We start from the raw sequence: 14,428 nt of genomic DNA on the forward strand, positions 1-14,428 counted from the left end.
TTCTTTACAAAATGTTTTGATCACTTGGAGTGTCTATTGTTGGCTATCAATTTTCACCAAAAGTCTAAAGGACTGACAACATGTGCCCCCCTTCAGGAGAAAGGGAAAACTGAAAACTAACAAAGCGTTGAACTGAAAACCACCAGATTCAAGATTAAAAAAAAAAAAATTTGCCATTGATTCTGTCTTCAACTGCAGCGGCCAAACACGCTTTAAAAACAGACAACGCGAAAAGTTAAAAACATCCAAGGTGGTCACAGTAATCAATCATCATCACGAATCCTGAAACAGAAAAAAATAAAAAATTTCTTCCTTCTCTCGCTCAATTACACTTATCCACTTTCTCTCCCCTTATCAAATCACCCAAAAACATCAAAGACGCCCAACCCCGACCCTAATGAAAACAAAACACCAAAACAACCATGATGATATCAACTCCTACAAAACCATCATCCCACCCCCCTTTTTACTCAACCTAATTTCCATCCAACATCCCCCCTCCACCCTCATCATCCCAATCTTACTCCTCCCCCTCCTCCCCAGCCATCAAAACATCCCTCACCCCCTCCAAAACCCCAACAACCTTCTCCTCCAGCACAGTCTGACAATCCCCCCCCCCTGCGCCCTCCCTGGTCTTCATCCCCCACCACTCCCTCTCCCTCTCCGTCAGCGGCAGCAACCTCTCCCTCAGCACCTTTCTACTCTGCAGCCAAAACTCGACATGCTCCAGCACCTTTCCCGAGTCCCACCCCGTCACCTCGGGTATATCCCTCGTGTTGTTCTCCCTCAACGCCCCCAACACCTTCGCCAGCAGACTCAAAGAGTGAATCTCGTTCATCGTCGCCAGGGTAATGTAAAAAGGGTGGGTTCTGGTGCTGTCTTCTGAGCCAAAGGACATGGTGGGGGTTGTTCTGTCCATTCCAGGGGCTGCGAGCCTCTCGATAGAGGATTCAAGCAAGTTCGGGAACTGGTTCAACACAAAGGCTACCTCGGGCGCGATGGTAGGACCCAAGGCGCCGAGGATGTTGATTAGCATTGGCAGAAGGGCACGAGACCAGATCGAGTAGCAACGCATCTTGTTGACTGATTCCGTAAAGGGGGTGATGTTCTTCCTGCGGAGGAAGCCGGCAATGTTGGCCGAGGTGATGTGACCCAGGATGCCGTTGACGGCAAGCTGTTCGGCGATCTGGGGGAGGGACGAGAGTTCGAGGAGGAACAGCAAGGAGATCTCGCCGTAGACTGGGTCGCCGTTGCGACCGACGAGCTTGTCGGACCAGCTGAACAGTGAGGTGGCGACTTGGAAGATGTTGTGGTTGGACATGATGGTGATGATCTGCCCCTGGCATTGGTCGAGGCCGGGGACGGCGAGACAAGCCTGGAGGATGCCAGTCACCAAAGCCATGTCGTCAGGCTCAGTAGGGGAGCCAGGCTCGTGGACAAGACCAGCCAATGCACGGAAAGACTGAGCCACTACACGGTCGAGAATGGTGATCACCAACTGCGTGGCCGCTACCGAGGTCTCGGGGCCCGCCTTTGCGGGAGCGGGTGCATTGGAAGAGAGCTTGGTTCCGCGGAGCGTGACGAAGAGTATCCTCAGGAGTGTGCGGAAGTAGGTAATGTTTTCTGTGGCAAAAGGGTTGTCGACCACATTGATGGTTGTGGCAACCAGAGTCAGGAGCTGGGTAAAGTCCTTGGGTAGCTGTGAGCAATCAGCCAAACGCTTCAGCAGCGTCAGGGTCAAGTTAGCTCTCGACTCGGCAAGTCGGACAAAGATGTGGTCCGGAGCTGAAGGTCTTTGGTTGGCCTCCAGGCACTGCTCTGCCACCTGAATCATTTGCCTCGAAATGATGCCGCTCTTTGGCAACAAGCAACTGCTGAGTTCGAGAATGAGATACTCCCAAGCATGGAAGAGGGCCTGCAATCAGTTAGTAATCTACTACTGCATCGCATGAACAGAAAGACACTCACCACCTCGGCTTCCACAAGCGACAGGTTGAGATTGGCCTTCTCCATCTCTGTCCGGAAACCATTCTTCTTAGACCCGGCTCCCGCCCAACCCGCATCATATCCGAGCATCTTTTCAGCGAAATCCATGCCATAATAGTACTGTGCTCCAAGATTCTTGGGTACCAGGACGGTCCTCTTAAAGTCATCCAACTCAAGACCTGGATACCTCTGACTGAAATTCTTTGCAAAGTTAGAGTGTAGCGAGACATTATAATCCGCTACCTGAACACCATGCCTAAGGAAATAGTCGAGGTCTTCCACAATCTTGGTGGCAAAGTCCTGCGCCTGCCGCATCTGCCGCAAGTGGTAAAGCTGCATTGCAAAGGTCTCGGCAATGTAAGCTGCTATCCTGGCTTGGTAACCCGCCTCGGCCGGGTCGTTCTTAAAGACGAGCTCGGGAGCTTTGAGGTTCTTGACATAGGACCGCAGGCTACCCAAAAAGGACTTATCCTTTTGCATGGCAAAGATGGTCCAAGCCCAGTAGTTCTGTGCCGACGTGAAAAAGTCCAGAATGGCGAGGGCTTCCTGGCTAGGCTGCGTGGCAATAGACCGAAGCTTCTCCAACGCTGTGGACAGTACCGAGTCTGGTGAGATCTCTGCCATCTTTGCGTCACCCTTGAGAGCCTGGCGAGGGGTCTTGCCGGTGAGAAGACAGTTCGCCATCCACTGTTGCCGGTTGCGTAGGATGATGGAAAAGAAGTTCCAGGTCCTCACCACCTCGGGTATCCTGTCAAAGGGCTTGTCCAACTGGGAGGCAATCTGAATGAACGAGTGAGACACTTGCGGGCCAAGGTAGCCAAGCAATGATGGCGGTTCACCGGAACCCTTGCCGGCATTTTCGACCAGTGCGCTCAGCAGTGCTATGACAGGCATCTTGAAGGAGTGCTTGATGGCTGGAAGTCTAGCAACAAGGGCGGCGCACTTGAATAGCTGTGTTTGGATGGCGGCCGTGGGGTGGTCCAGGTAGCTAGCAACTCTCAGGATAATGGTGGCAAACGAGACCACCCCCGTGAGTCTTTCCGATACAATACGGGATCGATAAGGGTAGAGTGTCGAGTCGGTGATTTTGAAGGCGGCCAGGAGCGAGGTCAACAGTGGTTGGAATCGAAGCGAGCTGGACGCGGGAGCCAAAAAGCCTTCAATGATGTACCGAGAAGCCTCCAACAGGCAGCTTGTCAAGTTCTTGGGCGATTCCGGCGAACCCATGCTATATGTGTAGAAGAGCAGGCTGGTCATGATGTTCACCACCTCTGTGATCACAATGCTTTCGCCCACCTCTGACTCGAATCTCCATGTCGCTGAGTTTTCAAAGATGTCTACAGCGGTCTGGGCTATCGCAAGGCACACTTGAGACAGAATCTTCTCCGACATGCCGGCCCATGGGTTCTCGTCAATTCTGACGCGGGCATTGGGGCTTGCCGCCGTCTTCCGCTGCGCAGCACTCGACATTGCGTTTTCCACCAAGCTGGAGAACAGCTTCACAGCGGACTGCAGGAAGTCTACCCGCTCGGCGTACATGTCCAGGTTGCCGGTGATTCTGGAGAGTCGACCGGACCGCCCCTCGCTGCTGATGAGACCACAGTTGGACATGTATGACCAAACCCGGCCGGGGACCACTGGTAGCAACGCATGGAGGAACTGGAGGGAGGCCGTCATCACCTTGAACTTGCCGGCATCCAGCTGAGTAGGATCCTCTTCAATCAAGCCATTCAGGATCCCACACACGACTTTGATGATGTCGTTGTTACGCGGGAGGCTGCTGCTGGTTTCTTGAAGAACCTTGATGGCGCTTTCTGTGTTTGGTTTGGGTGATCTACCCGTGCTCCTGAGAACTTCTGTCCGCAACACGACAGCCAGGAGGGATATCGCTTCCGCAAGGTCGTCCGTGGTAAGTTGCCCTAACCCGCTGTCCCACGCCCCGTCCGACAGGTATACCTCGAGGCGTTTCCCAAGCAGCGCCAGAGCCGAGTGTTCAAACTCGAGCTTGGCTACTCTGCCAACATCGGTGACGAACCGGCCGTATGTTCCGCTCGGAATGGTGAATTTTTCTTGAGGCGCGACTTTCCTGAAGGATCGTGCGCTAAACAGGTCGATGTCCTCATCCACGCAGAATGAATTCGTATTTTCATCTTCATTCACCAGATGATATGATCGATCCCACACGGGATTCCACTCGATGGTCAGACTTGGTGTTCTGTAAAGCCATCCGACTATCTGCTCCGAGCTCTGCTTGTCGGACACCAGAGCTGCCAACAACGATCGACATATCTCGGTGAAGGGAATGAATTCGTATGGGTATCTATTGTGCGACTGTTCGGTGTACTGTGTTCTCAAGAGCGGGTCTGTGAGCATCTGAGTGTATATGTCTAGCGCGGCCGAGTTGGGGACATCTGAAGAGATGTCCCAGTATGATTTGCTGCCAGACAACAGATACAGCAGACATGCAACAGGCTCAGTCTGGTAGCCCACAACGTGGAAAGTCCGCTTCAAGAGGTCTTCAAACACCACGCGTGAACGAGCACCAATCATCGGTCGAAAAGCAGCCGTCTCGCCATAGCCCAGACAGCTAATCATCTCGCTGATGATATTGTAGACATGGCCCCTCGAGGTAGCCACCATGGCCATTGTTTCGGCCACTTGCATGTCTCGCTCCAGGTTTGCAACTTCCAGAAAGGCGTCGTAGGGCGATTGCTCGATCGAGATCAAACTTCCGCCGGAATTTCGTCGCTGTCGCCCTTCTGGCGGTGTAGGAGGTGCGATGGCCTCTGATTCGAACGTGCCTCTGGCCCTTTGGTTGTTGATCAAATCCCTCCGCTCGGCTCTATCCTGGTAGCCGACGTGCATCTGGTGAATGATCAAGGACCACGCAAAGGCAAGCGGAACAGCCATTGGTACACCAACGCTGGTAGCCGCTTGGAGGATGTCATGGATTTGTTTTAGAAGCTCGGCCGAGTTGAGGTAGGGCTCTTCACCATCCACCAGCACCTCACTCCGATCGACATCATCTGGGGGCGACAGGTACAAAAGCGCACGGTCGATATTGAGAAACTTGAGTGAAATGACAGTCATTAAGCTCCGAACAGGGAGGACCAGCTCGGCAAGCATATCATGTTGTTCAAGAATCGGCATGATGGGCTCCAGGAATCGGTAGTTATCCATGAGGGTAAACCATTGCGCAACAAGTTCCGGAGAATGGAATTGTGGGCCTTCAAGATCCATGATCTGAAATGCCACCGACATGGCGTGGATAACTTCGGTGATGGATGTCCGACTCCAATCCAACTCGATCTGGGAGGTCAAGACCGTCTTCTCGAGCTCCCGTGGACCCTTTTCCACCTCCTCGACCAACTCGGGAAGAACTGCAAAATAGGTGGGTGCTATGGCTTTGAGGAGCGATGGGTCGGCAACTTGGAAGTCGCGGTCATCCCAGTTGAAGGCAGTCTTCATAATGTCCTGCCGTAACTCGTCTGCCGCTGGCGTTCTATTACCGGGTCGCGAATGTAGCAAAAAGGTTGTAAAGGCATCAGCCGAGGCGAAGAAAGACCGTCTTTCGGTTAGAAACGTCGTGATAAGGCGCTGGCGACGTTTCGTCTCGCTTTCGAACTCGGCCCAGTTTGCTTCGGCATCCACCACTGCCACCACGTTGAGACTAGAAAGGAAGCTCGAGGCCTGGGCATCGCTGACACCGGCAGCTTCCCGAATGTTGGCGGCATCCTGTGTTGAGAAGGGTCCGGTAAGATGGCTGTGGGCGCGCGACTGATATTCCACCACCACAATGCGCAGCGCAGCCACCTCGTTGACATTCGCATTCTTGCTTAGCCATGTTGCGTCCTCCTTGATCTGCTTCAGGTCGTAGGGGTCCTTTGGTGATGGTACAACATTAATGGCGCCCGTCCTGGTTTGGAAATCGAGCTTGGACTGGTTTGTTGGGGGACTAAATGGCTTGGTGGGCTCTTTTAATAGCTGATGGACGAAGCCATCTCGAAGAAAATCCGATACGGCAGTGCTGGTCAGTCGGTCGCTATTCGAATCTTCGAGGGCGGATGCGACAAGTCTCCATGAGCTACAGAGCCGGGGGGTGCGAGGTTAGAGAAAGGCAACAAGCATTGGGGGAAGCGCAAACCTACAGAAGAGGAGCCCTGCCCTTCAAGCAGTCCTCGAGGGGGGGGAAGTATGTTTTGTCAGTTGGGGCAGCCATTGGTGCTGCTCTCCATTCGTTTGTCGACTCTGCCACCAATGACCAGCAATATGCGATGCCCCGAGCGTGGTCCAAGTATTCGCGATGATGAGCCGACAGAGGAGATGGTCGGTGGTGTTGGTGGTGGAGCTATCGGCAAGTGGTGGTTTGTTTGGTTTCAGGATCGCAAAAAGTAGAATTTACTTTGGACGCGCTTCTGCAGTTGGCAGCTCAGACGCGGGCTGCAATTGCAGAGCTCCCATATCATGGATCTTCCAGCGATTGCCAACCCAACGCAGCCCGCTATTTTTCAGCCAAGGGGGTCCACCAGTGCTTCCCAGCTTCTAATCGATAAGCTGGGGCCCTGTGCCTGGCTTAGCGTTTGTTTTGGAATCCATAAACGCACGGACCATTGCCTTTATGGTCCATCGGGGCCTTTTCCGAAAGCTGCCGTGAATTGAAGTGAATGTCCAGAAGTCCAGAGTGCTGCTCCCTTGTAAGAGACACATTCAACCAAGAGAGGGGTGACTCACTACATTTTTCAAGACACTTGATACCATCGTCGCCAGAGCCTTCCAGAGTCTTTGAGAAAGACTATACACCCCCTGAGAACCCAAAAGTCTGACGTCCCTTGTACCAGCCTCAGCTGCCGAGTTCGGGGCCAAAAACAAATCAAAATGCCTGCCATTATCGATCACTCACCCCACCATCCCGATCCGTCTCCCCTCGTTCCAACGGCGTCCAACCTAATCCTCATCGACAACTACGACTCCTTTACCTGGAATGTCTATCAGTATCTTGTTCTGGAGGGCGCCAAAGTGACCGTCTTCAGAAACGACCAGATCACTCTTGAAGAGCTCATTGCCAAGAAGCCAACACAACTGGTCATCAGCCCCGGTCCCGGCCATCCAGGTACAGACTCGGGTATCAGTCGTGATGCCATCAAACACTTTGCTGGCAAGGTGCCCATCTTTGGTGTTTGCATGGGGCAGTAAGTCTGGCCAAAAGTCTGCTCTTTCAAAGCATTCATTAATACGTCTTCAGGCAATGCATGATTGATCTGTACGGTGGAGAAGTGAGCTTTGCTGGTGAGATTTTGCATGGCAAGACCTCACCCCTTTGTCACGATGGAAAAGGTGTCTATGCTGGCCTGGACCAGGACCTGCCAGTAACACGTTATCACTCCCTCGCCGGCACTCACGTTACTCTTCCAAAATGCCTCCAGGTCACCTCCTGGATCGCCAATCAAGATGGGTCCAAGGGTGTCATCATGGGTGTTCGCCACACAGAGTACACTATCGAGGGTGTGCAATTCCACCCAGAAAGTATCCTGTCTGCCGATGGCCGCCTCATGCTCAAGAACTTTTTGTACATGCAGGGGGGCACTTGGGCTGAGAATGAGCGGTTGCAAAAGGCTTCCCAAGAGTCCAAGATTGTCCTGAAAAAGGCCACTCCAGCCAAGAACAACATCCTTCAAAAGATCTATGCTCATCGTAAGGAGGCCGTGGCCGCCCAGAAGCAGATTCCCTCACAAAGACCATCCGACTTGCAAGCGGCGTACAACCTCAACCTCGCCCCTCCTCAGATCTCCCTCGTCGACCGTCTTCGTCAGTCCCCATTCGATGTAGCTTTGGCGGCAGAGATTAAGAGAGGGTCACCATCCAAGGGCATCTTTGCTCTCGATATCGACGCCCCAACCCAGGCCCGCAGATACGCTCTTGCCGGAGCCAGTGTCATTTCCGTTCTCACCGAGCCAGAGTGGTTCAAGGGCAGCATTGAAGACCTCCGCGCTGTGCGCCAAGTACTCAATGGCATGCCCAACCGCCCGGCTGTTCTCCGAAAGGAGTTTATTTTTGAGGAGTACCAGATTTTGGAAGCCCGTCTGGCAGGTGCCGATACTGTGCTTCTCATTGTCAAGATGTTGGAGACCGACCTTCTCGAGCGTCTGTACGAGTACTCGCTCTCACTCGGCATGGAACCATTAGTAGAGGTACAAAACGCCGAAGAGATGACCATTGCCATTAAGCTTGGTGCCAAGGTCATTGGTGTCAACAACCGCAACCTGGAGAATTTCGAGGTCGATCTTGGAACCACGGGGCGCTTGAAGGAAATGGTGCCCAAGGACACATTCTTGCTCGCTCTCAGCGGCATCAACAGCCACCAGGATATTCTCGACTGCAAGAGGGATGGTATCAACGGCATTCTTGTTGGCGAGGCCATAATGCGCGCTCCCGACGCGTCCAAGTTTATCAGGAAGCTTTGTGCTGGTCCTGAGGCGGCTGCTCCTCAGAGTGTTACCAACCCTCTGCTTGTCAAAATCTGCGGCACCCGCTCTGCCGAGGCGGCCACGGAAGCTATCAAGGCTGGTGCTGACCTTGTGGGCATGATTCTTGTGCCTGGCACGAAACGGTGTGTTTCTGATGAAACGGCCCTGGCCATCTCGAAGGCTGTTCATGATGCGCAGGCCACTGCTGGTGAGGCGGTTAAACTCCCCAAGACAGCCACGGACTTCTTTTCTGTTTCGGCTGAGCTCCTGAGGAAACACCGCCCTCTTCTTGTTGGTGTGTTTATGAACCAGCCCCTGGAGGAAGTGCTCGAGAAGCAGAGGCTGTACAACCTTGATATCGTCCAGCTTCACGGTGACGAGCCACTTGAGTGGGCGTCCCTTATCTCGGTACCAGTCATCCGGAAGTTCAAGCCTGGGCAGGTTGGCGTTGGAGTGAGGGGGTACCACGCTGTTTCACTCCTAGATTCTGGCGCTGGCACAGGCAAGTTGCTTGATGTTGAGAGTGTCAAGGCCGAGTTGGAGAAGGATGCTGAGTTGCAGGTGTTGTTGGCTGGTGGTCTGGAGCCAGGGAACGTGACCGAGTCTGTGAAGGCCTTGGGTGCGTTGGGCGGGCAGGTTATTGGTGTTGATGTTAGCAGTGGGGTAGAGGAGGATGGGAAGCAGAGCTTGGAAAAGATTAGGGCTTTTGTCAAGGCTGCGAAGGCTATTCGGTAGAGGTTAATGGGCGGTGTTGTGGGATCATAGATGAGTATTCTTGATAGAGTTGGTGGTCATTATGTATAGGGTGATTTGCTCATTTTACTGTGAGGGGGTTGATGGACTGCTTGTTTTGTTATTCACATCCTAAAATCACTTAACTGTTTCGTCCGAAGTGCTGCTGTCATACAAGTCTTTTGTGATTGCTCAGACGAAACTCTGTCCTCGCCACCATCTGAGAGGGAGGTTAGTACCAAGAACGTGACGCAACTGGTGAAGGTGGTGTGATTAGCGAGCTGGAACTTTACTTCATGTTCGGCGTTATCGTGGTAATAGTCGTGGTGATAGTCGTATTTATAGTCGTCAAGCTCCACAGCTTTCATTACCGTAGAAGTCGAAAACCCAGGTCCAAGTATGAGTCGAATTCGTGGTAGTCGGAAGAGTAAAAGCCTAACCGTCTGAAGTCTTCGGCATGTTCTTGTTCGGACGAGACCTTTTTGCGCCTACCCTTCCCTGTGATAGTTCTCAAGGCAGCTCGGACGAACAATGTTCCCATTGGGTTTTATGTTCTTGTAGTAGCTCGGACGAAGCAACAACTAAAGTGCTGAAGTTAGTTAGGAAAAGAGGTTATTACTAATTGGGTATATCACCGCCAGCTCGGACGAACACTATTAATATTAGTCTTGAAGCTGTCGAAGTAGCCTATATAAAGATAGCACCTGAATTCCTGTAGTTATTGGGATAAGTTTCACAAAACAAGATTTCTGGATATGCTTCGGGACGAAATTCCATAATCGAATTACTCCCCTTTGGGTTATTAAACTCTCCTCATCACAGCACCACACCCGAAAACACTGTCCGAGCTCGTTCATAGACGGACATCTGTGTACCTGACATTGAACAGCTTTATCAAGTATGTAAATAAACCTAGAGTAAGGGGTAGATCCCATTGGCTGACAGCCCCATTGTATAGGTATTTCCCTGATATATGGAAAGGGTATATATGTTTCTTTCAGTCGTAGAATGCCTTTCTGTTGTCTAGTTTCGTATGTATACATAAGAACTTGTCAAAAGGCTCTCATATCATTGACACAGCTGATTCATTCACATCATTTACACCTTGAAATGGGACTTTATATACGACTTATAACACCTAGGCACCTTCACGTTGTATAACAAGGTAGATCAACATAAAGCGACCGTGTTATATTTGATACGAAAGGTGCACGATCATGTAGCTATACTGTGTACACAGGGAAGTGAAAGATAAATGAACGCATAGAAAGATAAAAACAGCGTATAGAAAGGAAAGCACATGCATAGTTGGGTAAAAGCATGGTATAGAACCATGATAGTAGCATTTAAATGAAATAGATGAACGCATACAACAATAAAAACTCCCCTCGGTATATGAACTTAACGCCTCCCCCCCCCCCCTTTTTTTTTTTTTTTGTTTCATGCCTTCTCTGTCTTCTCATAATACCCTCCCATTCCCATTCCCATCCTCTATTCCCTCCCATCCGTCCCCCCACTGCGCTCTACCTCTCCCTCCTTCTCCTTGGGGATATACTCCTCCGGAACCCACCCAGCTGGCTTCCCACCCCCAGGAGGAGAGTACGTAAACCACCCCTTTTCCACCCCCTCCCCCTCCCCCGCCTCCCTATCATCTTCCTCCTTCCCCTTCCCCTTCCTCTTACTTCCCGCACCTGACTTCCCCTCACCACAGAACAGCAACCTCTTCCGCCACTCCACCCCCGTCTTCTTGTGGAAGAACTCAATAAAGTGAGTGTACTCTGTCCAAAAGAGCTGCGGTGTCTCCGAGGGACGGTAATACTTGGGAAAGGTGTCCGTGCTGGACTTGGAGTACTTGGCGCAAAAGAAGTAGAGGGGGGGTTGGGCTAGGGATTCGTAGAGCTGACATGTGGAAATTAGTGTACGTAGAGGGGTAATGAGGAGGGGGTGAACAGGCTTACCGTAAGTGTGTACTTCTCCCCACGGTCAACTCTGGCCGTCTTGGTGGGTGTCTCTGGTTCAGCCTCAATGTCCATCTCAACATCCTCAGGGTCAACTTTGTCTTGAGATTCGGGGGTAACAGTCGTGAGAGTAGGCAGCTGACGATAAGCCAGCTGCAAATCCATGGGTGTGCGATACTTGGGCTGAGCATCCAGCTCAGGGCCATCCTCAAAGATGACCACATGATGGTGCAAAGAGAAACCCGGTTCTTTTTCTGTCGGTGTCTGATTCTCTGATCCCATTTCTGCCTTTGTCTCAACCTCAGAGTCTAGATCTGACACCCCCTTAGACAAAGCCGGAAGCTGCAGCTTCACCTGCGTCGTCTCCGGCGTTGGTCCCTGAACAGCATTCGACTCCCGAAACAACTCAACCTCATACCGGTAAAATGTCCCATCCGTGTAAACCCGGTATAAATCTAAATATCATCACGTCAGTCCCCTCCCACCTCGACCAACGAAAAAGGGCGCATCCCAAACTCACTAGTATTAACCGCCCTCTCCCCCAACACCCTCCCCATCTCAACCCTCCTCTCCCTCCTAACCCTCTCCCCCTCCCTCCTCACCCCCTCCCGCAAGTCATACTCCCCCCCCTTCACCGCCGGCAAGACCTTCCTGTTGATCATGCTAAACTCCAACCACTCCAACGGTACAATCTGAATCCTCTTGTTCCTCAACGCCTCCACCGCCCTCGGAGACCTCGACCTCAGCTCATCCTCGTCCGTCACAAAATGAGTGACGTCCCTCGTGATGGTAGCTCCTTTATGATACCGCCCGCCCCGGAGCGTGATCCAGCGGTGGAGGTTGGTGTCGTTCCAGTGGGTGTTGGGGTTGTTCTTGAAGGACCCGCAGACAGCGATGGTGAACTTGGCAAACATGCCCTTTTCCTTAAAGGTGAGGTCTTTGACCTTGAAGCGGATGCCGCGGGGCATGATGATGAGCTTGTGTATGTGTATCTTGTGTGAGATGTCGAAATGTGTTGGGGGTTCTGGTCGAAGTTCAGACTATGGACGTGGATCAAAGTGTGATGCTTGGTAGAAGTCGCCGAGGATATTTGAAGCTGGGGAAGATATTCATAAATATGGATGGAGGAACGAGATTAATTCGATAAGAGAGGGAGAAAAGTTTGAGGGGATAATATCTTATCGTGCTGACTTTTTTGTCTGCTCCTTCCTAGATATTCATGGCGTAGAAGGGATGGAATGGACTGTGGTGTAGTTTGATCAAGGTATGGTGTGAGTTCTGAAGCTGGTACGTGGGCGAAGCTCTCAAAGATATGTAAGTTGGGATGAGTAGGTATCGATATGTCAAAAGGAACAGTGCTGGTATGAATAGGGGTCAGTAAAGACTGTCAGAGACTGCTGAATCATAATCTTCTGTGCTCCGTGATGGCTTCGTCAGCTTACTGCCTTTAAGAGCAGAGAAGATAATAATGTGTCCTTGGACCGAACGGGTGTGGACAAGACTCGCAGAGACTTGCCAGGAAATTGCCACAAAAAAGATGAGCTGCCCCTTATCGTGATGGCTTCGCTGGCTTGCTCTTTCCTCAAGACGACGATAGATCGGATGAAGGAAATCTGAAAGATGCCGCCAGTATGTGAGGCCTCGAAAGATAGTCAACAGATGTCAAAGAAGAATAAGTAGGCGTGTAAATTGTATTAGAATGCATAATAGGATATCTCGAATACCTATCGACGACCTCCTCGACCGGTCACCATCTCAGGGACTCTGTTGTGAACAGACGAATGAGTGAATGTCTGTCCGTCGGTAGCTTCTGCTTCGGTCAAGCGGGACTGATGGTAAATAGTGTGAGTAAGAATGCTGGAATGATGTGGCACAGGTGAAATTGTGGGTGAGGATCGAAAAGACTTGAGATAATGATCTCAGAATATCGCCAACCTCGAAGTAAAAGAGGCCGCTCCTTCCTGTCCAGGTCAATTACCCTGCCTTGTTGAGAAATAAGATGACGTTGGCTTTAATACTTGGAATGGCAAGAACGGGCTGCTACCAGAGACGGAGGGCGCGATCGAGTATAGCCCATCAAGACGCCATATAAAAGATGCTAACCAAAGACACCAAACAGATATCATGAATACACCCTCTCATATCTATGCCACAGGAATTAAAACCTCAACTTGGGCATGACAAAAACCACCAAAACCAACACCACCATCAGCCCATACACAATCGCATACAACCTCATCCTCCCCCACCACCCCTCCCCCTCCGTCATCCTCTGCAGCGTCGTCATCCTCCTCGTGACAGCATCCATCCCCTCCCCCGTCTTGTTCATCCCCTCCCCCGCCTTCTCCACCACCTCCTTATCCTCTTCCAAACTCATCGAAAACGCCTGCGAGGATGCCTTAAGCTGGGATGCAAGCTGCAAAATAGACTCCGACAAGGCATCCTGCTCCGCCCGCTGGTGGTCAAGAATAGCTTCCGTCGTTGTCACCGCCGAGAGAGCAGTCGTAGGCGCAGACTTATTGTTCCTGTCCCCAAACAGCGCAGAAGACGAAGATATCGCCGACGGCTTGTCCTCTTTCGTCGGCCCATCATCCCGACCCTTCCTCGGCCGAAGCTCAGCCTTCGTTTCCGTCGTTGATTGTGCAGCCGCTATCCCAGCCTGTAAATTCTCCTGAGAAGGCGTATGCACTGGCGGCGGCGGTAGCCTCGGCAGCCTTGGCTCGCCCTGAAACTGCGGCGTCCCCAACACCCCATCATCATCATCATCCTCATCCAGCTCCTCCTCATCCGTCGGTCTCGAAATGGAATCCTGACTCTCACTCGCACTCGGCGTAACAATGATATCAGCTAGAATATCCTCCCCTTCCGAAGTATCATCCTCATTCTCCTCCTCATTATCCCGCCTGCTCCCCACCTCAGCCAAATCAGCCAGCCGTTCCGCCAACTGCTCAAGCAACTCCCGTTTTCGCACGAGATCCCTCTGGAGATCCTGCCGACGCGCATGGATCTTGATACCCAGGGTGTCTTGCTCGACCTTTGTGAGCAGCGACCGGGCATAAGTGATATTGCGCAGCACCTTTTCTCTTTCAAACTCGCTCTCTTTGAGCCTGGCTTCCCGTTCGGCGTCGGCGTGGAGGATGGTGCGCTGGAGGCGGTTGAGCAGTAGGGTGAGGTCCGTCAGGGGATCGCTGCCGTTCATGTTGGTAACTGGCGATTTCGCCGTCACTCCGGGTATGAATCGAACCATGGTGTTGGTTGGTGGGTGTGAAGTGGTTTGTTTCTAGGGTT

The 14,428-nt window shown here is 51.9% G+C and overlaps 4 protein-coding genes across 4 annotated transcripts; 1 reads left to right on the top strand and 3 right to left on the bottom strand.

Moving 5' to 3' along the window:
* Positions 1-520: 520 nt before the first annotated feature.
* Positions 521-7,139, bottom strand: QC762_710900 (uncharacterized protein; the record flags this gene model as incomplete). Its single annotated transcript, XM_062893939.1, has 4 exons — positions 6,721-7,139; positions 6,135-6,670; positions 1,969-6,070; positions 521-1,915 (listed from the first exon to the last, which is right to left on the bottom strand). The coding sequence occupies exons 2-4, from the start codon at positions 6,203-6,205 to the stop codon at positions 521-523; spliced, it is 5,568 nt and encodes a 1,855-aa protein (XP_062739793.1). The 5' UTR covers positions 6,206-6,670; positions 6,721-7,139.
* Positions 6,580-9,343, top strand: TRP3_2 (anthranilate synthase / indole-3-glycerol phosphate synthase). The gene is made up of 2 exons (XM_062893940.1): positions 6,580-7,175; positions 7,229-9,343. Exons 1-2 carry the CDS (start codon positions 6,862-6,864, stop codon positions 9,183-9,185), a joined length of 2,271 nt encoding a protein of 756 aa, XP_062739794.1. The 5' UTR covers positions 6,580-6,861; the 3' UTR covers positions 9,186-9,343.
* Positions 9,344-10,673: 1,330 nt separating this feature from the next.
* QC762_710915 (uncharacterized protein) lies at positions 10,674-12,108 on the bottom strand (the record flags this gene model as incomplete). The annotated part of the gene is made up of 3 exons (XM_062893941.1): positions 10,674-11,081; positions 11,141-11,595; positions 11,661-12,108. The coding sequence occupies 3 exons, from the start codon at positions 12,106-12,108 to the stop codon at positions 10,674-10,676; spliced, it is 1,311 nt and encodes a 436-aa protein (XP_062739795.1).
* Positions 12,109-13,298: 1,190 nt separating this feature from the next.
* On the bottom strand, positions 13,299-14,387 carry QC762_710920 (uncharacterized protein; the record flags this gene model as incomplete). The annotated part of the gene is made up of 1 exon (XM_062893942.1): positions 13,299-14,387. The coding sequence occupies one exon, from the start codon at positions 14,385-14,387 to the stop codon at positions 13,299-13,301; it is 1,089 nt and encodes a 362-aa protein (XP_062739796.1).
* Positions 14,388-14,428: the final 41 nt, after the last annotated feature.

The sequence above is a fragment of the Podospora pseudocomata genome, chromosome 7, assembly GCF_035222375.1.
Source record: "Podospora pseudocomata strain CBS 415.72m chromosome 7, whole genome shotgun sequence".
NCBI lineage: Eukaryota > Fungi > Ascomycota > Sordariomycetes > Sordariales > Podosporaceae > Podospora > Podospora pseudocomata.

Excerpts from the sequence above, each read along its gene's own strand:
- TRP3_2 (XM_062893940.1), top strand. The coding sequence starts at position 6,862 with ATGCCTGCCATTATCGATCACTCACCCCACCATCCCGATCCGTCTCCC. Across the intron at positions 7,176-7,228 it reads TTTGGTGTTTGCATGGGGCA|GCAATGCATGATTGATCTGT; the intron begins GTAAGTCTGGCC and ends ATACGTCTTCAG.